General features: G+C 57.2%; 1 protein-coding gene across 3 annotated transcripts; it reads left to right on the forward strand.

Moving 5' to 3' along the window:
* ATP13A2 (ATPase cation transporting 13A2) lies at positions 1–25,404 on the forward strand. 3 transcript variants are annotated; one of them, XM_030805791.1, is made up of 29 exons: positions 1–265; positions 5,640–5,734; positions 5,862–6,044; positions 6,346–6,404; positions 6,597–6,711; positions 7,004–7,083; positions 8,991–9,068; positions 9,262–9,331; positions 10,823–10,957; positions 11,045–11,111; positions 11,215–11,346; positions 14,237–14,392; positions 14,916–15,026; positions 15,111–15,157; positions 15,247–15,435; positions 17,580–17,786; positions 18,829–18,924; positions 19,008–19,167; positions 19,281–19,401; positions 19,552–19,676; positions 21,109–21,269; positions 21,393–21,509; positions 21,626–21,705; positions 22,881–23,033; positions 23,121–23,217; positions 24,087–24,310; positions 24,400–24,551; positions 24,731–24,900; positions 25,005–25,404. In XM_030805791.1, exons 1-29 carry the CDS (start codon positions 256–258, stop codon positions 25,140–25,142), a joined length of 3,528 nt encoding a protein of 1,175 aa, XP_030661651.1. In that variant the 5' UTR covers positions 1–255; the 3' UTR covers positions 25,143–25,404. The 3 variants fall into 3 exon arrangements, with proteins under 3 accessions (XP_030661651.1, XP_030661652.1, XP_030661654.1); XM_030805792.1 differs by having other exon boundaries at positions 7,007–7,083; XM_030805794.1 differs by lacking the exon at positions 21,393–21,509.
* Positions 25,405–26,361: the final 957 nt, after the last annotated feature.

A 26,361-nucleotide genomic window follows, 5' to 3' on the forward strand; every position in this document is an offset into this window, starting at 1 on the left:
AGAGGGCGGGCGGGGCTTGCGGCGCGCACGGAGGGACTGCGGCAGTGTCGGAGCCGCGCCGAGCCTGGTCGCCCAGGTGCCCCGCCCGCGCCAGCCCTGCTCCAGCCCCGCGCCAGCCCTGCTCCAGCCCGGCGCCAGCCCAGCGCCCCCCGCCCCGGGCTACCCGGACCGCGCCCCCGCCCAGGGCCTTGCGCACGCCGGGGCCCAGGCCGAGGGCCGCAGCGCCGGGGCCGGCGATGAGCGCGAGGAGCCGACATGAGCGCAGGTGAGTGCGGAGCCCGGGTCGGCCCCGAGCCCGGCTAGGTTCCTGGCCAGCCCGTCGTCGTCGCCCCTTCGAGAGAGAAGGGAGGCGACGCCCCCCACCGCGGGGTCGCGAGCCCAGGGAGCGGGCCCTGGTTGGGGACCCTGGCCCGTCCGCTCCCTTTTGACGGGGACTCGGCCCCGGTTTCTTCCCAGAGACGCCGGGGCTGGGGATGGCGCCGCCGCTCGCAGCCGGTCCCTCCCCTCCCCTGCACCCCGCAGCCGCGGGATTGGAAGCCGGGCGCTTGTGCAAGAGGGTCCTGGGGCCGTGCGGGGACGGGGAGGCCACCCCACGCCCACTTAATCGGATCCCACCCCGAGTGACGGATGTCCAGGTGGGGGAGGCGGCTGCATCCTCGGGCCTCTGGGCAACCCCTCTGGGTTGAATGAATGAATGAATGGGGTTGGGGAAGTCGGGACTCCATTTCCTGGGTAGATGTCCAGGGCCACAGCGCCACTCCTGACCCCCCTGCCTCAGGCCCCCAAAGAAAACCCATCACACCCAGGGCCAAGGGCCACACCCTCCATGCAACCCTTCCCTGGCCAGATGTCCTACGCCCACTCCTCCAGGGTCTAATTTAAATCCCACCTGCTGGGAATGGGGCCAGTCCTCCTCCCCTATCCAGAAAGGTCACATCTCAGTGTCTGTCACTCAGCCCCCAGCCCCACAGCCTAGAGTGCACCCCCGGCGAGGGAGGGGAAAGAGTGAGGAAAGACGGCCCCTAGAATCCAGATCCAAAGATGGGAAGACGGTTCACACACACTCCGGCCCCAGCCTGGCAGAAGACAGGAGCTCCCTGCCGCCGCCGGGAACCACAGCCAGGGAGGAGGCAGCCGCCCTGGGCCGCTGCCAGGTCACCAGCAGGAAGCTGAGGCTTCCGCAGGAAATAAGAGGTCCCAAATGGCTCTAGCCCCTCTGCTCCACAGTGCTGGTGACATTGCCTCGAGCTGTGACCTCAGACGAGGTTCAAATCCAGTCTTGGCCCCTCATAGCTGTGTGACTTTGTGCTTGTTAATCCACTTCTCTGGGCCTCGTTTTAAATGGGAATCCTAATCTGTACTTTTCATGGAATGGCTTTGGGAAAGAATGTGCCCATTCAGACACACTCATTTCCAGCTTCTGTTTCCCCACCTGTACAATGGGGATAATAATAGTCACTACCCCAGAGGGTTGTGTGTGAAGCTTCATTGAGTTGGCACACTGAAGGGCTTCCACAGGGCATGGTGAGCGCTCCATGGGAGTTGCTGTTAATCAGAAGAGCAATGACAGGCCAGGCGTGGTGGCTCACGCCTGTAATCCCAGCACTTTGGGAGCCTGAGGTGGGCGGATTACTTGAGGTCAGGAGTTCAAGACCAGTCTGGCCAACATGGGGAAACCCTGTCTCAACTAAAAATACAACAATTAGCTGAGTGTGGTGGCGTGTGCCTGCAGTCTCAGCTACTTCAGGAACTGAGGCAGGAGAATCGCTTGAACCTGGGAGGTGGAGGGTGCAGTGAGCCGAGATCTCGCCACTGCACTCCAGCCTGGGAGACGGGGGGAGACTCCATCTCACAAAAAAAAAAAAAAAAAAAAAAAAAGAGCAATGCCATCATGAAGGTGCTCTTGCGCGACCCCTCTCCCACAGCCTGCAGGTGCCTATTCCGGGCTGGTCTGAGCTGGTGAGTGCTCAGATACCCTCCTGCAGAAGCCCTGGGGAGACTGGGCTGTGGCTGGGGATAAACAGATGTACTGCAGGGGAGAGTGCCCTGGGCGTGATCCTTGCAGGGAGGGGCTCTGGAGGTTTCCACAGCTGTGACTTCCTCCCTCAAGTTCCGCTCCCCTTTTCCTCCTTGCCAAGGTTGACTGAGAGAGTGTCATTGTGAAGTGACAGTCATACTATTGACATGAGGAAGAACTTCCCAGGGGTACCGCTGTTTACATACTGGGGACCCCACCCTCTTTATGAAGAACCTTTTCTTCATAAAGAGTCTCGAGGCTGGGCGTGGTGGCTCGCACCTGTAATCCCAGCACTTTGGAAGGCTGAGGTAGGAGGATCAGCATGAGGCCAGGAGTTCAAGATCAGCCTGGGCAACAAAATGAGACCCTGTCCCTACTAAAAAAAATTAGCCAGGTGCAGTGGCACCTGCCTGTAGTGCCAGCTACTTGGGAGGCTGAGGCAAGAGTACCTCCTTTAGCCCAGGAGGTCAAGGCTCCAGTGAGCTAGGATCATGCCACTGTGCTCCAGCCTGGGTGACAGAGTGAGACCCTGTCTCTTAAAAAAAAAAAAAAAAAAAAAAAAAAAAAGGAAGAGGCTCAAGCCCTTCTCCGCCCAACTCCCGGCACCTTTGCCTTCAAGCTCTGTTGTGTCCATGAGACAGACATTCATTCAGTCAGTCAGTCAGTCAATCAGTGTTTTCTGACCCCCCAGCACATGGCAGGTACTGTGAGCAGGAAGGGCAGTGACACCCACCCGAGCCTGATGCTGAGGGGAATGTCAGGAGTAGATGTGCTGGGCAGAGAGGACCTGGGAGTAAGGCCAGCCCTGTTCCAGCTTTGAGACAAGTCTGAGGGCAACCGCCCCAGAGGCTCAGTGCTCTCGTTTGTCAAACTGGGTAAGGGAGCCCACCTTGTGTGTCGGTGGGGGAGGAAATCAAATCAGCACCGCAGCGATGGCTCCTTTCCCATCATCCCTGAGCCCTCTGGGCTGTTGGCCTGAGGGTTTTTTTTTTTGTTTTTTTTTTTTTTTTTGAGTCTCCCTCTGTCACCCAGGCTGGAGTGCAGTGGCGTGATCTCAGCTCACTGCAAGCTCCGCCTTCTGGGTTCACACCATTCTCCCGCCTCAGCCTCCCAAGTAGCTGGGACTACAGGCGCCCACCACCACGCCTGGCTAATTTGGTTTTTGTGTTTTTAGTAGCGACAGGGTTTCACCGAGTTAGCCAGGATGGGCTCAGCTAGTCTCCATCTCCTGACCTCGTGATCCGCCCGCCTTGGGCTCCCAAAGGGCTAGGATTACAGGCGTGAGCCACCGCGCCTGGCCGGCCTGAGGGTTTTAAGGTACAGGGAGCAACTGTTGAATGGGCCTAGGGAGCCGTGGGGCAGCCAGGGCTTCAGATAGGGTGATGTGAAAGGATAAGAGAGCCTGGGAAATGGATAAGCAGAAGCCACGCCCCCCTGGCCTGAGAGCCGGGTCCTGCCCACCTGTCCAGGCAACCCCCCCGACCCCCCCGGGAACTTCAAATGCTCCTGCCGCCCTGTGTGCTGGATGCTTCGGAACTATCATCCTAGGGATGAGAAATGGAAGCCCAGAGAGGCAAAGGCACTTGCTGTATGAAACACAGCATCAAAAAAGAAATTCTTAGGAATAAATGATAGGCAAAAAGACAAAACCCTGTCTCTACAAAAAAAATTATCTGGGCGTGGTGGCGGGCACCTGTAGTCCCAGCTACTCGGGAGGCTGAGGTAGGAGAATGGCGTGAACCCAGAAGGCAGAGCTTGCAGTGAGCCAAGATTGCGCCACTGCACTCCAGCCTGGGTGACAGAGCGAGACTCGGTTTCAAAAAAAAAAAAGAAATTTTAGAAGGGCTCAGATTGGGGGATGGAGGAGGGAGCCCAGAAAATCAGCAGCCTACCCCGCACCCGCCCAGCTTCCCCAGCCTGCTTACTGAACTTCTCCAGAGGCTCTTGTGAAACCACAGATGCCCAGTGCCACCCCTACCCCGGCCTGAGGAGTTGGTCCAGCCAGTCTGGGGAGGGCCCTGGCATCTGCATGTGTAAAAGGTGCTCCAGGTGGTCTGGGACCATAGAGGAACCCTGACAGAGGCTGTCCAAGGGCGGGGGTGGTGAGCTCTACCCCCTCTGGAGCCCCAGAACATCCACTGGCTGCCTGTCCTCCTAAGGCCACAGCTCTACAGCACAGGAGGAAGGAGTGAAAAGAATGTCTGTGGCCGGGCGCAGTGGCTCAGCCTGTCAGCCCAGCACTCAGGGAGGCAAGGCGGGCGGATCACCTGAGGTCGGCAGTTTGAGACCACCCTGACCAGCATGGTGAAACCCCGTCTCTACTGAAAATACAAAACTTAACTGGGCGCCTGTAATCCCAGCTACTCTGGAGGCTGAGGCAAGATAATCGCTTGAACATGGGAGACGGAGGTTGTAGTGAGCCGAGATCATGCCATTGTATTCCAGACTGGGCGACAGAGCAAGACTTCATCTTGAAAAAAAAAAAAAAAAAAAGAGAATATCTGCAATAGAACCACCTGATACCATTCCCCAAGTCTCAGTTTACCCATCTGTAAAGATAGGCCTGCAGGACTGACCTTTTATCAGTCCAGACTTGACTTTGCATCTCCTCACTGCCAGACCTGGGCTGGGCACGGGGATCAAATGAAGATAAGCAGCCCTCACCCCTGCCCTCAGGGTGGGGACTGGATGAGGATAGAAAAGTGAGACCCAGAGCTCCAAGGAAGCTAATGGCTGGATGCACAAGCACCGTGGGGGCTTGGGGCACTGACCAGTCCCCATTCTCCAATTCTAGGCCATACCTAGCAGAGAGACCCACACATGCAAGGAAACAAGACACTATTGGCCAAGCACAGTGGCTCACGCCTGTAATCCCAGCACTTTGGGAGGCCAAAGTGGGCAGATCTCTTGAGGTCAGGAGTTCGAGACCAGCCTGGCCAACATGGTGAAACCCCATCTCTGCTAAAAATACAAAAATTAGCTGGGCATGGTGGTGCATGCCTATAATCCCAGCTACTCGGGAAGCTGAGGCAGGAGAATCGCTTGAACCTGGGAGGCAAAGGTTGCAGTGAGCCGAGATCATGATGCGACTGCACTCCGGCCTAGGTGACAGAGTGACACTCCGTCTCAAATTAAAAAAAAAAAGATACTGTGAGTAAGAACCGACAGGAAGAAGAGCCAGATAAAGGACACAGGAAGACATGAGCTTTGGGCTCTATCAGACCAGGTGCTTATCGTTTTGTGTTTTGTTTTGTTTAGTTTTTTGAGATGGAGTCTCACTCTGTTGCTCAGGCTGGGGTGCAGTGGCGTGATCTTGCCTCACTGCAACCTCCACCTCCCAGGTTCAGGTGATTCCCCTGCCTCAGCCTCCTGAGTAGCTGAGATTACAGGCACGCGCTGCCACGCCCAGCTAATTTTTTTTTATTTTTTAGTAGAGATGGGTTTCACTGTGTTAGCCAGGTTGGTCTCGAACTTCTAACCTCAAGTGATCCACCCGCCTCGGCCTCCCAAAGTGCTGGGATTACAGGCATGAGCCACCGCGCCCAGGCTGATGTTTATTGTTTTTAAGGAAGCAAGAGGAGGAGGCACCTCCCCAAATGACCTTTCTCTTTTCTGTCCACAGACAGCAGCCCTCTCGTGGGCAGCACGCCCACCGGTTATGGGACCCTGACGATAGGGACATCAATAGATCCCCTCAGCTCCTCAGTTTCATCCGTGGTAAGTGGGCAGAGTGGGGTGGGGAAAAGCTGCAGGGGGTCAATGCCCAGGCCCACCCAGACACCCCAACGTCCTACTCCAGCCCCATCCCCACCCCGACCTGGGCCCTCTCTTGCTGCATTCGCAGAGGCTCAGCGGCTACTGTGGCAGTCCATGGAGGGTCATCGGCTATCACGTCGTGGTCTGGATGATGGCTGGGATCCCTTTGCTGCTTTTCCGTTGGAAGCCCCTGTGGGGGGTGCGGCTGCGGCTCCGGCCCTGCAACCTGGCCCACGCCGAAACACTCGTTATCGAAATAAGAGACAAAGAGGTGAGAGTCAGATTGAGCCTGGGGCTAGAGAAGCGCAGTGAGGGTCAGGGTCGGGGGTGGAGGATGCTTGGGTGCCAACCCGGCCACTGACTTTCCGTGGGACATTAGGCAGGTCCTGCCCTTCTCTGAACCTCAGCTTTCCCATCTGAGCATTGGGCAGAAGGGACTGGTCGGGTCGTTTCTGGAGGGCTCTCCATAGCCTTGATTTCTGCCTCCTCCAGCAGGGGCCCCCTGGCTGTGGGACAGGGCCTGGGAGGGGAGGGGACTCTTCTGAGACTGAGTCCACACCTCTGTGTTCCAGGATAGTTCCTGGCAGCTCTTCACTGTCCAGGTGCAGACTGAGGCCATCGGCGAGGGCAGGTGAGGCAGCCCCATTGCCCCTTCCCAGAAGCCCCTGCTACCCAGGCCTCCCCAACTTCCCCAACCCTCGGCCCCCCCATAAAGACTGACTCTGGCGCCTCCCATCTTAGGGAGGGAAGGTGGCTCTGTGAGCACAGGGAGGTGCCAGGGCAGCTCCCAGAGCTCGAGAGTAACCCTCACCCCCTTCCCCAGCCTGGAGCCGTCCCCACAGGCCCAGGCAGAGGATGGCCGGAGCCATGTGGCAGTTGGGGCGGTACCAGAGGGTGCCTGGAAGGATACGGCCCAGCTCCACAAGAGCGAGAAGGCGGTGAGTGTCACATAGGTGGGTCCTGAAAACGTCCTTGCCCCTCTCTCGGCCTCAGTTTCATGATCTGTGCAATGGGAGAGTCAGACTTCATGTTCTCCAACCACCTTTTGGTTCTCTTGTCCCAAACATCCAGGATGCTGTCGAGCACGTTTACACTTTCAGGCCCCTCCCCACTTCTGCGTCTGGTGACACCAGTCCCTGCCCCCTACCCCCTATCCCTGAGCTCCCAGCATAAGCACACTTCTGGGGCCGGGGCCAGCTTCCAACCTGTCCTCTCCTCTCTCCCACCCAGAAGCGGGTGCTGCGGTATTACCTCTTCCAGGGCCAGCGCTATATCTGGATCGAGACCCAGCAAGCCTTCTACCAGGTCAGGTAGGAGTCAGGGCCTGTGTGGCTCATGTTACCTCCCAGAGTGGCACTGGTTTGGGCACAGACGGTGGCATGGCATGGCCTGGGCTCCCCTCTCACCTCTGATGCTTTTGCTGTCTGAAACCTTGGGCAGGTTACTGAGCCCCTCCAGGCCTGGGATCTCTGTCTGTAAATAGGGCATGAAGATAACTTCTGCCTCCTAGGATTGTTTTGACGGTGAAATAGATAATAATTCACATAGAGCTTGGCACCGAATGTGGTCCAAGGTGACACCACTGTGAATCAGACCATCAGCTCTGGACTCAAACCGTCCGCTCAGGGTTTAGTCACTGCTCTGCCACCTACAAAAGGCTTAAGAAACATGAGCTCGGGCCGGGCGCGGTGGCTCACCCCTGTAATCCCAGCACTTTGGGAGGCCAAGACGGGTGGATCACGAGGTCAGGAGTTCAAGACCAGCCTGGCCAAGATGCTGAAACCCCGTCTCTACTAAAAACACAAAAATTAGGTGGGCGTGATGGCACGTGCCTGTAATCCCAGCTACTCGGGAGGCTGAGGCAGGAGAATCCCTTGAACCCGGGCCGCAGAGGTTGCAGTGAGCCAACATCGCGCCACTGCACTCTAGCCTGGGTGACAGAGCATGACTCCATCTCAAAAAAAGAAAAAGAAAAAGAAACACAAGCTCACCACACACCTTAGTTTGTGTGTGTGTGTGTGTGTGTGTGTGTTTTTTTTGGTTTGTTTGTTTTTTAAGATGGAGTTTCGCTCTTGTTGCCCAGGCTGGAGTGCAATGGCACGTTCTCAGCTCACTGCACCTCAGCCTCCTGAGTAGTTGGGATTACAGATGCATGCCACCACACCCAGCTAATTTTTGCATTTTTCGTAGGGACGGGGTTTCACCATGTTGGCCAGGCTGTTCTCAAATACCTGACCTCAGGTGATCCACCCACCTCAGCCTCCCAAAGTGCTGGAATTACATGCATGAGCCACCGGGCCCTGCTCACACACCTTCGTTTGAATGCTGCAGAAGCAGACCCCCAGATGAGGGAGGGCCCAAGGGCAGGGAGTTTGTTTTGAAGTTGATCCCAGGCAGTGCTGGGGAAGGGACGGAAGCACGGAGGGAGGTTGTGCTGGCTGCCGCAGCCGTGGACACCCGGAGTTCAGTCGCCTGGGGATCTCCTTGGGCCAGTGTAGACCACACACCTCTGGGCGACCTCACGCAGGGAGTGAGGGAACTGGGACAGTTACCCATCAATTCCCTGCCATTATCAGTCACGGGACACAAAGTCTTCCACGCGTTCCAGGCTCACAGGCAGAGGATTCACATGCAGCCAGAAGGCCTCAGGTAAAGACAGGTGTTTTCAGGGTCCAGCTGTCATGTGGAGGTGAGGCAGAGGGGAGATGGGGATGGCAGCAACAGCGTCTGCTGCATGATGGGGATAATAGCAAAAATCACTCACGCATTCATCACTTAGCAAGTGGCAGGCACGTCCAAAGCAGTCCGCGAGGCTTGCCCCACTTAATCCGCCCGTGGCCCTATGTGGTAGGTGCTGTCACTGCCCCCATTTTGCAGATGAGAAAACTGAGGCACAGAGAGGTTAAGTGACTTGCCCAAGGTATCATCAGTGTAAATAGTGCCCTTATCACTAAATAACAACTACTCTTTTCACTGTTCATATTATTAGCATCATCTCTCGCTGTTCTTCTTCAGTGACTTGGTTTGGAGCCCAGTGAGAGGAACAAAAGGGCAAAGCCAAGCCTTGGGTTCAAGGGGGGCTTACTTGCTCCCAGGAGCTCAGTGTGGCAGAACAGGGATGGGGGGCCTAGAGCCCATAGTCTCCAGTCTGCACAGTGTGGGGGATGCAGACCTCAGGCCCCATGGCCCATGCGTGTCCCCTCGCACCCACCCCCAGCCTCCTGGACCACGGCCGCTCTTGTGACGACGTCCACCGCTCCCGCCATGGCCTCAGCCTCCAGGACCAAACGGTGAGGTCAGTGCTGCCCTGGGCCAGGGTGCCCTGAGAACTGGAGCTCCTTGTGTTGCCCCCCAATGTGGTTGCCTTCCAGTCACCTGCCTTCTCTGGGCCTCAGTTTCCCCAGCTGTAAAATGGGGAGCTCCTTCACTCTGGGAGGGCCCAGCCACAGTTCCTCCTTCTGATGGCTTGGCCTCATCCCCTCTTCCAGGAAGGCCATTTACGGCCCCAACGTGATCAGCATACCGGTCAAGTCCTATCCCCAGCTGCTGGTGGACGAGGTAGGGCTGTCCCTGGGTCTTGCCCCAGCCCTGGCCTGGTGTGCTGTGCGACCTTGGCCCAGGGCTTTCCTCCTCTGGGCCACTTTATGGTGGCAACCAGACCAGCTGTCCCCTTCTCCATAGTGGATCGTCATCTCAGAACCTGCCGCAGTCAGCCCAGCCAGAGAGACCAGGTCCAGGAATTGGAGGTTCTGCCCAAGGCTTGGGTCACAGATTGGGGCCCCACTTGCAGGGATTGGAGGCCAAGAGGCAAATCCACGCAGCCTGAGCACCTACGGGGTCCCCAGAGACACGACCTAGAGCCTGGGTCCTCTCTGTGCGTCCTCCACTTTCATGCTCCCAACAGTCCCGTGGGTTGGGCCTGGGACTGCACTGTTCACACCTGAGAAATCCAAGCTTCAGTTGGAGGCTGTGACATGGCCAAGGTCACACATGGACAAAGAGAAGCCAGTGATCTGGACACAACTAGAATAAAGTGTGAACATCCCAGCCCTCTGATCGGGGGCAGGCACCATGAAAGAGATCTTTGAGTCTGGCCCCATATAAATCAGTCTGTCACTTAGAAGCTATGTGGTTTTTTGTTTTTTGGTTTTTTTTGAGACAGAGTTTTGCTTTTGTTGCCCAGGCTGGAGTGCAATGGCGTGATCTCGGCTCACTGCGACGTCCACCTCCTGGGTTCGAGAGATTCTCCTGCCTGAGCCTCCTACGTAGCTGGGACTACAGGCACCTGCTGCCACGCCCAGCTAATTTTTTTTTTTTTTTTTGTATTTTTAGTAGATATGGGGTTTCACTATGTTGGCTAGGCTGGTCTCGAACTCCTGACCTCAGATGACCCACCTGCCTCAGCCTCCCAAAGTGCTGGAATTATAGGCATGAGCCACCGCACCCGGCTGGAACTATGTGGTTTTAGGCCAGTGGCTTAACCTGTCCATGCCTTGGTTTCCTCATCTGTAGAACGGAGCTAATGGTGACACCCGCCTTGTGGAATTGTCATTGCCATTGGATGACACTTAGATAAAGCACTTGGCATGTAGTGGGGGGTTCAGTAAATACCCTCATCCTATTTATTTGTTTATTTTTTTTTGAGATAGGATCTCGCTCTGTCACCCAGGCTGGAGTGCAGTGGCGCAATCTCAGCTCGCTGCAACCTCCACCTCCTCGGCTTAAGTGATCCTCCCACCTCAGCCTCCTGAGTAGCTGAGAGCATAGGCACAGGCCACCCCATCAGGCGAATTTTTGTATTTTTTGTTGAGATGGGGTTTCGCCATGTTGCCCAGGCTGGTCATAAACCCTTGTCCTCTTTAGAGCAGAGAAACTGAGGGCCCTGGGGATGTCCGGGTGGGTGGGGATGGGATTGACCAGGAGAAAGGCCTGGCTCCAGTCCTTTGGCAGCCACTGGGCCCTCTGCTCCCATGGGCACGGGAGACCCAGCCTGTGGCTGGGCTGCCCTCGGGGACGCGGCCCTGACGCTGCCTCCTTCCCCTCCCCCAGGCACTGAACCCCTACTATGGGTTCCAGGCCTTCAGCATCGCACTGTGGCTGGCTGACCACTACTACTGGTATGCCCTGTGCATCTTCCTCATTTCCGCCGTCTCCATCTGCCTGTCGCTGTACAAGACCAGAAAGGTGAGTGCCATAAGGTGGGCGGGGACGGGGCAGGTGGGTCCCCAGGGGCCCCCACCCACTCACGGCCCTCTTGTCCCCTGCCCACAGCAAAGCCAGACTCTACGGGACATGGTCAAGCTGTCCATGCGGGTGTGCGTGTGCCGGCCAGGGGGAGGTGAGGAGCTAGGGCCCAGGGGGCAGGGGCAGGAGCGGGAGGGTTGGGGGGCATGGCTGGGGCTGGCCCCACCTAGCTGAGCTCCTCTCCTGCCTGCCTGCAGAGGAAGAGTGGGTCGACTCCAGTGAGCTAGTGCCCGGAGACTGCCTGGTGCTGCCCCAGGAGGGCGGGCTGATGCCCTGTGATGCCGCCCTGGTGACCGGCGAGTGCATGGTGAATGAGAGCTCTCTGACAGGTGAGCCCCCAGCCTCTGGCCTGCAGCTTCCTTCCTCCCCTGCCATCCAACCCTTTGCCCTGCAGCAAAAGTTTTCATTTGAGTTTCCTTTTCCTTTTTTTTTTTTTTTTTTTTTTTTTTTTTGAGACGGAGTTTCACTCTGGCGTCCAGGCTGGAGTGCAGTGACATGATCTCAGCTCACTGCAGCCCCCACCCCCCAGGGTCAAGTGATTCTCGTGCCTCAGCCTCCTGAGTAGCTGGGACCACAGGTGCATACTACCACACGCAGCTAATTTTTGTATTTTTAGTAGAGGTGGAGTTTCACTATGTTGCCCAGGCTGGTCTTGAACTCCTGACCTCAGGTTATCTACCCACCTCGGCCTCCCAAGGTGCTGGGATTTCAGGCATGAGCCACCGCGCCGGCCTCCTCTTCTTTTTCTCTCAAGTAACAATCCTGGCTTTAGGACTTGCTAACCTCACACCCTTGGGCCGTTAACCACTTAACAGCTGTGTACCTCAGTTTCCTCTTCTGTAAGATGGCTGTCAGTCACTCCTCCTCGACAGAGTTGTGCAAAGCGCTTAGCGGCGTGAGAGGTGCCGCATCAATGGCCAGCCACCCGGTGCATCTCAGCTATTTTTTTTTTTTTTTTTTTTTTTGAGATGGAGTTTCACTCTTGTTGCCCAGGCTGGAGTGCCATGGTGCGATCTCAGCTCACTGCGACCTCCACCTCCTGTTCAAGCGATTCTCCTGCCTCAGCCACCCAAGTACCTGGGATTACAGGTGTATGCCACCACACCTGGCTACTTTTGTATTTTTAGTAGAGATGAGGTTTCACCATGTTGGTCAGGCTGGTCTTGCACTCCTGACCTCAAGTGATCCGCCCGCCTCAGCCTCCCAAAGTGCTGGGATTAGAGGCATGAGCCACTGCACCTGGCTGCATCTGAGCTGTTTCTATACCAGTGCCCACCTTCAGGTCATAAAGATTCCAGATGGCACAGGAGAGTGGGGAGCCCTCTCCCAGAGTGAGAGACTGGGGGCCCCGTTCACTCCCCCATAGTCCCCTTCCCTTCCCCTCCCCAGGGCAGCCACTGCGAAGGGTGTGAGGTGTCTTCCATGCCTTTTTCCGCGTAACATGTGTGCACATGGGCTGATTGGCCTCTCCTTTTGTTCTGAATGTGGGATTGTATGCTGTGTATTGTTCCATACTTCGCTTTTTCTCCTGGCATCCTTCCACAAGCACGGATGGCCCCACCTCATGGCTGCATGAGAGTCCACAATACGGATGTATCATAACTGACTCAAGCGGCCCACTCACCATGAGTATTTAGAATGTGATTTTCCAGCCATTGCAAAGGACGCCACAGGAGCAGCTTTGTCCTGTGTCTCTTGATGTGTGCAAGTATTTCTTTCTCTGAGATGTGTTATATTTTGGTGGTAGATACTGGAGAGAGTTCACTAAAAACCACAGGATAGTGGTTTTTTTCTAGGGAAGTTTTCTGGCTGGCATTGTATTTGTATCATAATGTTAATAGTAGGCCAGGCGCAGTGGCTCACATCTGTAATCCCAGCACTTTGGCAGGCCGAGGTGGGTGGATTGCCTGAGGTGAGGAGTTCGAAAACAGCCTGGAAAACATGATGAAACCCCATCTTTACCAAAAATACAGAAATTTAGCCAGGTGTAGTGGTGCACGTCTATCGTCCCAGGTACTTGGGAGGCTGAGGTGGGAGGATTGTTTGGGCCTAGGAGGTGGAGGTTGCAGTGAGCCGAGATCGCACCACTGCACTCCAGCCTGGGTGACAGAGTAAGACTCCGTCTCAGAAAACAAAACAAAAAAGTAGTAATTGTGATCAATATGATTCGTGGGCACACGCCCTGAGCCCAGCCCTCCACAAACTGTCCACACATACATCATCTGCTCATCTCTTGTGAGGCAGACATGGCAGGATTGTCTGAGTCCCTCGCAGGAATGTGCACACAGTAGGTGCTCAATAGTCCCAACCTGAAGGCGTTCAGTAAGGGAGTGCCACTGTTTGCCAGGCAGCCTGCCCAGGGCTTCACAGGGCCATGGCAAGCATGCAGTGCTTTTCTCATTCCAACTCATGGAAATATTTGCCCCCTCCATGTAAATATTTCTCTCCCCTCCCCCCCCCCCTTCCCCCCTCCCCCTTCCGTTCCCCCCTCCCCCCTCTCCTCCCCTCCCCTCCCCTCCCCCTCTCCTCCCCTCCCCCTCCCCTCCCCTCTCCTCCTTTTGAGACAGAGTTTCACTCTGTTGTCCAGGCTGGAGTGCAGTGGCACGATCTCTGGCTCACTGCAACCTCCACCTCTCTGGTTCAAGTGATTCCCCTGCCTTAGCCTCCCAAGTAGCTGGGATTACAGTTGCCCACCACAACACCCGGCTAATTTTTGTATTTTAGTAGAGATAGAGTTTCACCATGTTGGCCAGCCTGGTCGTGAACTCCTGGCCTCAAGTGATCTGCCCACCTCAGCCTCCCAAAGTGCTGGGATTACAGGCGTGAGCCACCGCATCTGGCCCCTTGTAAATATTTCTGTTGGTTGGAGTTAGAAAAGCACTCCATGCGTGTTATAAAATAATTCAGCAGAAAGAGAACGACTTCCCCAGCCCGCCCCACTGCACACATGATGCCCACACATGCTCTGTCTGACCCCCCTGCTGGTTCCTGGGAGCTGGCTGCCACCCGCTTCCAGGAGTGTCTCCCTGTGCCTTTATATCTCCGTCCTCTCTGAGCCTCAGTATTCCTCTCTGTAAAATGGGGCTGTGATTTCTTGTTCACACCTGGTTACAGAGTTAACTGAGACTTAGAGCTTGTGGGACAATTCTACATGTAACTTCTGGTTTGCTGGTGGGAGGGAGGGGTGTGGAGTGGTCCTTATACCACATTCCCTGCCAGGAGAGAGCATTCCAGTGCTGAAGACGGCACTGCCGGAGGGGCTGGGGCCCTACTGTGCAGAGACACACCGGCGGCACACGCTCTTCTGCGGGACCCTCATCCTGCAGGCCCGGGCCTATGTGGGACCGCACGTCCTGGCAGTGGTGACCCGCACAGGTATGAGCCAGGAGGCTGGGCTTGAGAGAGATCCTGGGCTCAGCACCCGTGGGAGAGGTGGAGTGGGGCAGGGTGGGACCTGGAACCCTGGACCCCACGCCCACCTCTGCTGCTGCCCTGCTGTGGGACCTCCAGCCAGTTGCCCCCCAAGTGGAGTCTGAGCATTCCCATCTTAGCAGAAGTTGGGCCAGACTAAGGCCAAGCATTGCAAGATCTGGAGGAGTCGCCGGGGTTACAGTGCTGGAGCGGGCAGGGATGTAGCGGGCAGGCAGGAGCCTTCTCTGTGTCTGGATTTTAAGTGGAACCACCCAATGTTTAGATGCTATCCACTAGTTCCTTGTTTAAAGCCCTTAAAAAGCCTACAAGAGCCAGGCCAGACTTGTTAAGACTCCACACTGCTGATGGCTAATCTCACAAACATCGTGTCTTGCAACTCCAGAGGCACAGGTTGGGAAGGCTATGGGTGGGGAAGACCTGCCCTCACCCTGGCTTCCCTGCCTTGGGGTCCCCGCCTCCTCCCCAGGGTTCTGCACGGCAAAAGGGGGCCTGGTGAGCTCCATCTTGCACCCCCGGCCCATCAACTTCAAGTTCTATAAACACAGCATGAAGTTTGTGGCTGCCCTCTCTGTCCTGGGTGAGTGGCCCCCTGCACCCTCCTCTGCCCATAGCCCCCCCGCCTGGGTCCCAAATCCCACTCAGTCCTTCGCTGTCCCCCCAGCTCTCCTCGGCACCATCTACAGCATCTTCATCCTCTACCAAAACCGGGTAAGCCTTGGGGGTGGGGTGGGGGATGCTGCCAGCAGGGTCCAGGGGCCAACCAGCCAGGTGCTCACATTCATGGTGCCCCCTGCCAGGTGCCTCTGAATGAGATCGTGATCCGGGCTCTGGACCTGGTGACCGTGGTGGTGCCACCTGCCCTGCCTGCCGCCATGACCGTTTGCACGCTCTACGCCCAGAGCCGGCTGCGGAGACAGGGCATTTTCTGCATCCACCCACTGCGCATCAACCTGGGGGGCAAGCTGCAGCTGGTGTGTTTCGACAAGGTAGGTCCACAGGTGGGGTTGGCGCAGGGGAGCGGGACAGCCACAGGCGCCCCAGCCAGGCCTCCACACCCGCGTTATTCTCTCAGCAGCACCCACAGGATGCCAGGTCCTGTCTGGAGATGGAAACCCCCAGAGGATCCACCCCCGCCCCCCACCCTACCCCACTCCTGCCCTCACTGGGCTCACGGTCTGGCAGATGAAATGTCTAGAATCATGTATTCATGTGTTCAAGAACTGGTGGGGGGCCAGGCGCGGTGGCTCATGCCTGTAATCCCAGCACTTTGGGAGGCTGAGGTGGATAGATCACCTGAGGTCAGGAGTTCAAGACCAGCCTGACCAACATGGCAAAACCCTGTCTCTACTAAAAATACAAAAGTTAGCCAGGCATGATGGCATATGCTTGTAATCCCAGCTACTCGGGAGGCTGAGGCAGGAGAATCGCAGAGATTGCAGTGAGCCGAGATCACGCCATTGTACTCCAGCCTGGGCAACAGAGCGAAGTTCAAAAAAAAAATTACTGGTAGGGGCCTGGGGCCCTAGTGTGCATCCCGTGCTGCTCCCAACTCTTGGGGCCCAGCAGTGACCAACACAGGCATCCTTGTGGTCACTGGAGTGTGTGTGTCCCCCACCAAAATAAGTGATCCAGGATGCACAAAGGAGCTGCCGGGGTGGGGGGGTGGGCGGTGGGTTTTAGGAAGGAAGCCAATGGAGTAGCATGATGAAATTCTAGATGGGGACACTTCCTTAGAGAGAAGGCAGTCAAGGAAGCCCCCTGAGCAGGTCCCTCAGTGACCTCAGCGAGGGGCAGGTCAGGGAGAAGCAAGGGTAAAAAGCGGGAGTGACATGGCACAGATGTACTGTGTGCCTGGGGCACAGGGAGTGGCGTGGCACAGATGTGCCGTGTACCTGGGCATGGGGAGTGCTGGAGCAGGACAGGGCTGGGTAGGCAGTGGCCTGGTTGACAGAGGCTAGGTGCCATTCAGAGGCTGTCGGGGGCCACGGAGAGCTTTTAAACTGGGGAGGGGGCCCAGCGCAGTGGCTTATGCCTGGAATCCCGGCACTTCAGCAGGCCGAGGCTGGTGGATCATGAGGTCAGGAGTTCAAGACCAGCCTGGCCAATATGGTGAAACCCCGTCTCTACTAAAAATATAAAAAATTAGCCGGGCGTGGTGACGTATGCCTGTTGTCCCAGTTACTCGGGAGGCTGAGGCAGGAGAATCGCTTGAACCTGGGAGGCAGAGGTTGCAGTGAGCTGAGATCGCACCACTGCACTCCAGCCTGGGCAACAGAGCGAGACTCCATCTCAAAAAAAATAAATAAACCGAGGAGGGGGATGACCAGATTCCTATAGCTCCCAGGCTAGCCAAGGAGCCAGACACATACTTGGGCAGAGTCTAGGATGGGGAACGCAGGCACTGACTCCTGCATTCATTCAACAAATATATTGAGGCTGGGCGTGGTGGCTCATGCCTGTAATCCCAGCACTTTGGGAGGCCAAGGCGGGTGGATTGCCTGACGTTGGGAATTTGAGACCAGCCTGACCAACATGGTGAAACCCCATCTCTACTAAAAACACAAAAATTAGGTGGGTGAGGTAGGGCGTGCCTATAATCCTAGCTACTCAGAAGGCTGAGGCAGGAGAATAACTTGAACCCGGGAGGTGGAGGTTGCAGTGAACTGATTGCGCCACTGCACTCCAGCCCGGGCGACGGAGTGAGACTCCATCTCAAAAAAAAAAAAAAAAAACATATATATATATAGAGAGAGAGAGAGAGAGAGCGCGAGAGCGAGCGCGCGCGCCAACCGTGGACCAGGTCCTTAACCACAGTGCACAAGTGTGGGGAAGTGAAGAGGCCATGGGTGGGAGCGCAGAGCAAACCACCTGCCCTAACTTGGGAGTTAAGGAGGAAGACACCCTGGAAGAGATGATGCTAGACAGGGAGACAGTGGGGACTGGGGAGGGGGACCCCAGCAGAGGGAATCACATGTGCCAAGGACAGCAGGCAAGAAAGGGCATCTTTTGGCTCCAGCTCGAGTTCCTGGGGTTCCCATAGGGTCCGCCAGGCCTGCAGTTTGGAGGCCTAGCTCAGCAGGGCACCCCCATCCCAGGACTCATCAATGCCTCACCCACCTGTCTCCCACAGACGGGCACTCTCACTGAGGATGGCTTAGACGTGATGGGGGTGGTACCCCTGAAGGGGCAGACATTCCTGCCACTGGTCCCAGAGCCCCGCCGCCTGCCCGTGGGGCCCCTGCTTCGAGCACTGGCCACCTGCCATGCCCTCAGCTGGCTCCAGGACACCCCCGTGGGCGACCCCATGGACTTGAAGATGGTGGAGTCTACTGGCTGGGTGAGGAGGCCAAGCAGGTCAGCCCCCTGCCTCTGGGCAGTGGGGCCTAACGAATCCCACCCTGTCTTCCCTCTCCGTCTTCCAGGGTGGTCTCTTATTATGCCCACCATTAATAATAATAGGCCAGGCGCAGTGGCTCATACCTGTAACATGGCTCCCGGCGCTTTGGGAGGCCAAGACGGGAGGATCACTTGAGCCCAGGATCCCAGCCTGACCTACATGGCAAAACCCCATCTCTGCCAAAAATACAAAAATTAGCCGGGCGTGGTGGTACATGCTTGTAGTCCCAGGAGGCTGAGGTGGGAGGATTAATTGATCCCGGTAGGGCGAGGCTATAGTGAGCTGTGATCACGCTACTGCACTCCAGCCTGGGTAACAGAATGAGACCCTGTCTCAAAAAATAATAATAATGATAGGCCAGGTGCAGTGACTCATGCCTGTAATTCCAGCACTGGGAGGCTGAGGTGGGCGGATCACCTGAGGTTGGAAGTTTGAAACCAGCCTGGCCAACATAGTGAAACCCCATCTCTAATAAAAATACAAAAATTAGTCAAGTGTGGTTGGCTGTAGTCCCAGCTACTTGGGAGGCTGAGGGCAGGAGAATTGTTTGAAACCAGGAGGCAGAGGTTGCAGTGAGCCGAGATCACACCACTGCACTCCAGCCTAGGTCACAGAGTGAGACTCTGTCTTAAAATAAAAATAACATAATAATAATGGCAAGGCCACAGGCTGAGTGCGTACTATGCAGCAGCGCGCGGCCACGGGGGCCTGCTCTCATTTCTTCTTCCCCAAGCCCTAGCAAGCAAGCTCAAATGGTGCTTCACGGATGCTGAGGCTGGGAGATTTAGAGTAACGTATTCCAGGTCACCCAACAGCTTGTAAGTGGCAAAGCTAGAGTTTGAATTTGAGTCCACCTGGCTCCAAAGCCCACATTCTTAACCCACCATTCAGTCTCCTATGAAGGAAGTCTTCCCTGAGTCTAGCTCAAATCTCTCTGTGAGCCAAAGCCCCCAGACACCAACCTTCCCTGCCTGCCTGCTAGGTCCTGGAGGAGGAGCCGGCTGCAGACTCAGCATTTGGGACCCAGGTCTTGGCAGTGATGAGACCCCCACTTTGGGAGCCCCAGCCGCAGGGAATGGTGAGCTGAGGGGGGCCTGTTGGGTGCAGGGCAGAAGGGTGGGCTCCCCAGCCAGCGCCTCAGCTGCCTCTCCAACCCTGCAGGAGGAGCCCCCGGTGCCAGTCAGCGTCCTCCACCGCTTCCCCTTCTCTTCGGCTCTGCAGCGCATGAGTGTGGTGGTGGCGTGGCCAGGGGCCACTCAGCCCGAGGCCTACGTCAAAGGCTCCCCGGAGCTGGTGGCAGGGCTCTGCAACCCCGAGACAGGTGCAGGGGGCAGCCCCTGAGGTCCCCTGGTTGGGCATTGGCACAGAATGGGGTGGGTGCCCAGCCTCTGTCCCTGCCATCCCCTCCTTGTGACACCTGCCTCTCCCTGGCAGTGCCCACCGACTTCGCCCAGATGCTGCAGAGCTATACAGCTGCTGGCTACCGTGTTGTGGCCCTGGCCAGCAAGCCACTGCCCACTGTGCCCAGCCTGGAGGCAGCCCAGCAACTGACGAGGTGGGCCTGTCCCCTGTCCCACCCACTCTGAGGACTAGGCAGAGGGAGGCTCTCACGCAGGCAGAGCCCAAGGAAGATGCCCTGCCTGGTGGCTGGGAGAGGGGCCCTGGCCACTGCATGACCTCTGATCCAGGTCTGCCCACCCTCCAGGGACACTGTGGAACGAGAGCTGAGCCTCCTGGGGCTACTGGTCATGAGGAACCTACTGAAGCCGCAGACAACGCCAGTTATCCAGGCTCTGCGGAGGACCCGCATCCGCGCCGTCATGGTGACAGGTACAATGGCATGTAGGGGCCTGGGCTAGCAGGGCAGAATCTGCCCCTTCCTGGCAGAGAAAAGGGGCACCAGGGATTCCTTTTTGGGGCATCTTTTTGGGCCCTTGCTTCAGGCCAGGTCCTTTTTAAACGTTTTGTGAATCTTCACAATATCCCCCCCCCCCAAGTGGTAATTGTCACCCCTGTTTGACAGATGAGGAAACTGAGGCTCAGAGGAGTGGAGTGACTTCCGAGGAACCCAGGTGTGCTGTCAGACAGCCTGGGTTCCAGGTGGCACCTCTGAGAAATGGGGATAATGATGTCAGCCTCAGAGGCTGTGACAAGCTCAAGGAGCAAGAAGAGAAAGATTCTGGCCGGGCACGGTACCTCGTGCCTGTAATCCTAGCACTTTGGGAGGCCAAGGGAGAAGGATCTCTTGAACACTGGAGTTCAAGACCAACCTGGGCAACATGGCAAAACTCCGTCTCTACAAAGAATACCAAAATGGCTGGGCACAGTGTCTCACGCCTGTAATCCCAGCACTTTAGGAGGCCGAGGCGGGCGGATCACTTAAGGTCAGGAGTTCGAGACCAGCCTGGCCAACATAGTGAAACCCTGTCTCTACTAAAAATACAAAAAATTAGCCAGGCATGGTGGTGGACACCTGTAATCCCAGCTACTCGGGAGGCTGAGGCAGGAGAATCACTTGAACCCGGGAGGTGGAGGTTGCAGTGAGCTGAGATCATGCCATTTCACTCCAGCCTGGGCAACAGAGAGAGACCCAGTCTCGAAAAAAAAATATTCTAGCTAGGGTGAAACAGCAGGAGCTAAGGGGTCTGTGTCCTTGTCCTCCCCACCCCTGCACACACACATATGTGCACACACATTCATGGGCACTCAGCAGCAGAGTCACACAGCAGTAAGGAGTATATGTAGGCTGGGCGCATGGCTCGTGCCTGTAATCCCAGCACTCTGGGAGGCCGAGGCAGGGCGATCACCTGAGGCCAGGAGTTCAAGACCAGACTGGCCAACATGGTGAAACCCCATCTCTACTAAAAATACAAAAAAATTAGCCTGGTGTGGTCGCACCCTCCTGTAACCCCAGCTACTCAAGAGGCTGAGGCAGGAGAATTGCTTGAGCCCAGGAGGAAGGAGGTTGCAGTGAGCCAAGATCGAGCCACTGCACTCCAGCCTGGGCAACAGAGAGAGACTTTTGTCTTAAGGAGTATATGTGGAGCTCCAGCCCAGGGCTCCAGTTTCTCCTAAGACCCTTCGATGCCTGGATCTACAGATGAGAAAACTGAGGCAAAGGGATGTTGATAACCTGTCTCAGCTCACTCGGCTGGTGGTGGCAGACGGATTTCATCCAGCCTGTTTTCCCATCTGTAAGGATCAGGATGAGGATGGCCTCCCCGGATAGCCTCAGACCCTCACCTTGCCCCATAACCCCCAGGGGACAACCTGCAGACAGCGGTTACTGTGGCCCGGGGCTGTGGCATGGTGGCCCCCCAGGAGCATCTGATCATCGTCCACGCCACCCACCCTGAGCGGGGTCAGCCTGCCTCTCTCGAGTTCCTGCCGATGGAGTCCCCCATAGCCGTGAATGGCGTTAAGGTGAGGCTAACCCAGAGTTTCAGCTGTACCGCACCCAGTGACCCCATCCCTGTGTCACCTGACCCAGGCCCCAACTCTCCAGGGTGGGCAGGGGGAGCTAAGCTGAGCTTCCTGGGCCCCCAGGATCCTGACCAGGCTGCAAGCTACACCGTGGAGCCAGACCCCCGATCCAGGCACCTGGCCCTCAGCGGGCCCACCTTTGGTATCATTATGAAGCACTTTCCCAAGCTGCTGCCCAAGGTAGGGCTGCCCCCAGCTCCCTGGCCGCCCTGCGCCTCCCCTGCTCTGTCTCCCTCCTCATGGCTCGATCTCCCTGGCGGGTGCCTCAGCCCTCCCCCATCTGCCTGTGCTCCCAGGTCCTGGTCCAGGGCACTGTCTTTGCCCGCATGGCCCCTGAGCAGAAGACAGAGCTGGTGTGCGAGCTACAGAAGCTTCAGTGAGTGCTCGGCAGAGGGTGTGGGCAAGGGCCTGTGGGGACTGAGCTTGTCCATTCGTCTGTTCATCTCTCCTTCCCCAGGGTCCTGTCTCCCTCCTCACCAAAAGCAGGCAGGCTCTCCCTGGTCTTTCATGCTAAAAATAATAATTGTAGGCTGCGTGCGGTGGCTTATTCCTGTAATCCCACCTCTTTGGGTGACCGAGGTGGGAGGATCACTTGAGCCCAGGAGTTTGAGACCAGCCTGGGCAACAAAGTGAGACCCCATCTCTTATTAAAAATTTAAAAATTAGCCAGGTGTGGTGACACACCTGTCGTCCTAGCTACTCAAGAGGCTGAGGCAGGAGGGTTGCTTGAGCCTGGGAGGCTGTGGCTGCAGTGAGCCATGATCACACCACTGCACTTCAGCCTGGGCAACAGAGCGAGACTCTGTCTCAAAAAATAGTAATAGACCAGGCGCGGTGGGTCACACCTGTAATCCCAGCACTTTGGGAGGCTGAGGCAGGCGGCTCACCTGAGGTCAAGAGTTCGAGACCAGCCTGGCCGACATGGTGAAACCCCGTCTCTACTAAAAATACAAAAATTAGTTGGGCATGGTGGCGCACACCTGTAATCCCAGCTACTCAAGAGGCTGAGGGCACTTGGGCAGCAGAGGAGGTTGTAGTGAGCAGAGATCACGCCACTGCACTCTAGCCTGGGCAACAGAGGGAGACTCTGTCTCAACAAATAATAGGCCAGGCGCGGTGGCTCATGCCTGTAATCCCAGCACTTTGGGAGGCCAAGGTGGGTGGATCACCTGAGATCAGGAGTTTGAGACCAGCCTGGACAACATGGTGAAACCCCATCTCTACTAAAAATACAAAAAATTAGCCAGGCGTAGCGGCGGGCGTCTGTAATCCCAGCTACTTGGGAGGCTGAGGCAGGAGAATCACTTGAGCCCAGGAGGCAGAGGTTGCAGTGAGCTGAGATCATGCCATTACAGTCCAGCCTGGGCAACAAGAGTGAAACTCCGTCTCAAAAAAATAATGATAATAATAATTGCATCTATTCACTGAGCGCCTCCTGTACACCAGGCACCATGTGGCATTAGGGGCCCAGCTGTCATCATATTCTGCCAGCCCACCCGTGGGGTGGGTGAGGTCGTTCCCCAGGCCACACCTGCCCACACCTCTCTTCAGGTACTGCGTGGGCATGTGCGGAGACGGCGCCAATGACTGTGGGGCCCTGAAGGCAGCTGATGTCGGCATCTCGCTGTCCCAGGCAGAAGCCTCAGTGGTCTCGCCTTTCACCTCGAGCATGGCCAGTATTGAGTGTGTGCCCATGGTCATCAGGTAAGGCAGGCAGGGACCAGTGGGTGAGGGCTCGGCAGGGCTGGTCAGCCAACCTGGGCCCCCTAATGTCCATGCCCTGCCACCCAGGGAGGGGCGCTGTTCCCTTGACACTTCGTTCAGCGTCTTCAAGTACATGGCTCTGTACAGCCTGACCCAGTTCATCTCCGTCCTGATCCTCTACACGGTGAGTATCTGCAGAGCTCCGTACCCAGAGCTGTCGCAGGACTAGGGAGGGGACACAGCCGTGTGCCTTGGAGCTGGCAGGTCCCAGAATAGATGACGTGGGCCCAGATCCTGACCCTGCCACTCTCCGGCTGTGTGGTTGGAGAAGTGACAAGGCTCGGGGGAGATGAGAAAAACACCAGGCATGGAGCCTGGTGCCCACTAGGTCCTTACAAATGGCAGCAGCTGTCAGGGGCTAACATCTTGACCGCAACTCTGGGAGCTCCCCCAGCTGCAGGGAAGACTGAACAGAGGCAGGGCCAAAACCCTTGCCCCTGCCCCATCCCCACAGGTCTGTCCATTTCCCCAGATGCACTTGCTCTGCCCCATACCTTGGCTGTACCTCCCATACCCTACTTGGAGGAGATCTCCCCTCCCCTGCTCTGGGCATGGCCTGCTCACCGCCAGCAAATGAGGTGACACTGGAGGGCAGCGCACATCTTATACTTGGGTCTGTCCCTGTGTCTGCCTGAAAGCGAGGAGCTTCCTGAGGGCAGGAACTGACGCATGCCCTGGTAGCTATAGGGACTCTGCAAGGCAGAGCCGAAGCCTCCCCATCGGGCCGGGAGTTTGTTACAGGGAGGGAAACCTCTCCTCAGATTTAGGCCCCCAAGGTCAGCACAGGTGCCCCTTCCATCACACCAGGGGTTAGTCTCACATCAAAAGCGGCGCCTCCTCCACTGGGCTGGCAGGAGAGTACTGCCCCCATTAGACTCGGGGATGCCTCACCCATCAGACTCATTCGGGGCAGGAGTGGGGCCTCTGCTATCAGACTAGGGGCTGCCAGGGCCAGGTCTTAGTTTCCCCTCTGTCCTCCCTTCCCTGTGGCAGATCAACACCAACTTGGGTGACCTGCAGTTCCTGGCCATCGACCTGGTCATCACCACCACAGTGGCAGTGCTCATGAGCCGCACGGGGCCAGCGCTGGTCCTGGGACAGGTGCGGCCACCGGGGGCGCTGCTCAGCGTGCCCGTGCTCAGCAGCCTGCTGCTGCAGGTGGCCCTGGTGACCGGCGTGCAGCTAGGGGGCTACTTCCTGACCCTGGCCCAGCCATGGTGAGTAGGGAGCTGACCGACCACCCCCATCCCGCCCCTTCCCTGTCCACCCCACGTTCGTTCCCTGACCCCCATCCCTGTATCCCCAGGTTCGTGCCTCTGAACAGGACAGTGCCCGCACCAGACAACCTGCCCAACTATGAGAACACTGTGGTCTTCTCTCTGTCCAGCTTCCAGTACCTCATCCTGGCTGCAGCCGTGTCCAAGGGGGCACCCTTCCGCCGGCCACTCTACACCAATGGTGCCACTGCAGGCGTGGGTGGGAGATGCTGGCGGAGGGAGGGAGGGAGGAAGGAGTCCTGGGGTTCTGTGGGGAGGCAGGTGGCAGAGAGATGCCGGCTGAGTGGAAGACTGGTGTGCACGTGTGTCTGTGGGTCCCAGGGGGCGTGGCTCCTGCCTGAGAGACTCTCCTGCTCCCAGTGCCCTTCCTGGTGGCCCTGGCGCTCCTGAGTTCCATCCTGGTGGGCCTTGTCCTGGTCCCTGGCCTCCTGCAGGGGCCGCTGGCGCTGAGGAACATCACTGACACCTGCTTCAAGCTGCTGCTGCTGGGTCTGGTCACCTTCAACTTCGTGGGGGCCTTCATGCTGGAGGTGGGGCCCGCCCTGGGTCTCAGCAGCGGGAGAGAAGGGAGGTGGGGGTGGATTGACCCCAGCTCAGCCCCGGCTGCCCCTGACACCCTCTCTGCCCTTTGCAGAGTGTGCTAGACCAGTGCCTCCCCGCCTGTCTGCGCCGCCTCCGGCCCAAGCGGGCCTCCAAGAAGCGCTTCAAGCAGCTGGAACGAGAGCTGGCCGAGCAGCCCTGGCCGCCGCTGCCCGCCGGCCCCCTGAGGTAGTGCAGGCCCACGGGCACCCCAGACACTGGAACTCCCTGCCTCTGAGCCACCAACTGGACCCCTCTCCAGCGACACCACCGCCACCACCTGCCACATCCCTGAGGTTGGCGACTGTCTACCCTCCTACCGCGAGACCACCCCCACCTGGGGAAGCGTTGACTGCTGGCCCCCACCTCGGACCATCCCGCGTAGGGATGGCAGCCCCCAACTCCCCTCAGCGCTGCTGTCAGTGTAGCAAATAAAGTCACGATATTTTCCTGGCTGTGCTGTGCCTGTCTCGTACCTGGCACCATAGACCCTCCCACCTGCCCAGGAGGAAATGCACATGCCCCCGGGTGCCCAGCTGGCAGCCCCTGCATGTGTCTGCCCCTGGAACCCCCTGGGGGGTTGGTTTTTCAGGCTGGTTTTTCAGCCTGACAACCCCCTGAAACCCCCTGGTTTTTCAGGCTCCATTGGCCAACTCCCCTCTCTGGGCCTCTGTTCCCTCATCTCACAGTAATAATGTTTCCTCTGTGTCCAGCATGTGCCTGGATATTCTGTTTAGCTTTTTTTTTTTTTTTTTTCTTGAGATGGAGTCTTGCTCTGTCACCCAGAGCAGTGGAGTACAGTGGTGTGATCTCCGCTCACTGCAACCTCCGCCTCCCAGGTTCAAGCGATTCTCCTGCCTCAGCCTCCCAAGTAGCTGGGATTACAGGCATGTGCCACCACGCCCGGCTAAATTTTGTATTTTTAGCAGAGACAGGGTTTCGTCATGTTGGCCAGGCTGGTCTCGAATTCCTGGCCTCAGGTGATCCGCCCACCTTGGCCTCCCAAAGTGCTGGGATTACAGGCGTGAGCCACTGCGCTTGGCCCCATTTAGCATTTTACACACTATCATGTCATCCTTCCAACAACCGTAGTACTATTCCCATTTTACAGATGAAGAAACCAAGGCTTAGAGGTTACACAAGTAGTCAGAGTGGGGCCGGATAGCTTTGACTCCAGCTTCGATGTTCCTAACCCTCCTACCCTCCTTTGGAGGACAAGGAGATGTGGGCTTGCCTGGGAGGCATTTGCTAGGGGGCAGTTCCCTCTCTCCCACCTTACCCCCTCCCCATCCCACCTTACCCCCTCCCCATCCCACCTTACCCCCTCCCCATCCCACCTTACCCCCTCCCCATCCCACCTTACCCCTCCCCATCCCACCTTACCCCCTCCCCATCCCACCTTACCCCCTCCC

This window comes from Nomascus leucogenys, chromosome 24 (genome assembly GCF_006542625.1).
Source record: "Nomascus leucogenys isolate Asia chromosome 24, Asia_NLE_v1, whole genome shotgun sequence".
Classification (NCBI taxonomy): Eukaryota; Metazoa; Chordata; class Mammalia; order Primates; family Hylobatidae; genus Nomascus; species Nomascus leucogenys.

Bases quoted from the DNA above. Each gene is read 5' to 3' on its own strand.
- ATP13A2 (XM_030805791.1), top strand. The intron at 19,677-21,108 runs GTACAATGGCAT...CATAACCCCCAG, and splicing joins CCGCGCCGTCATGGTGACAG to GGGACAACCTGCAGACAGCG. The intron at 23,218-24,086 runs GTGAGTATCTGC...TCCCTGTGGCAG, and splicing joins CCGTCCTGATCCTCTACACG to ATCAACACCAACTTGGGTGA.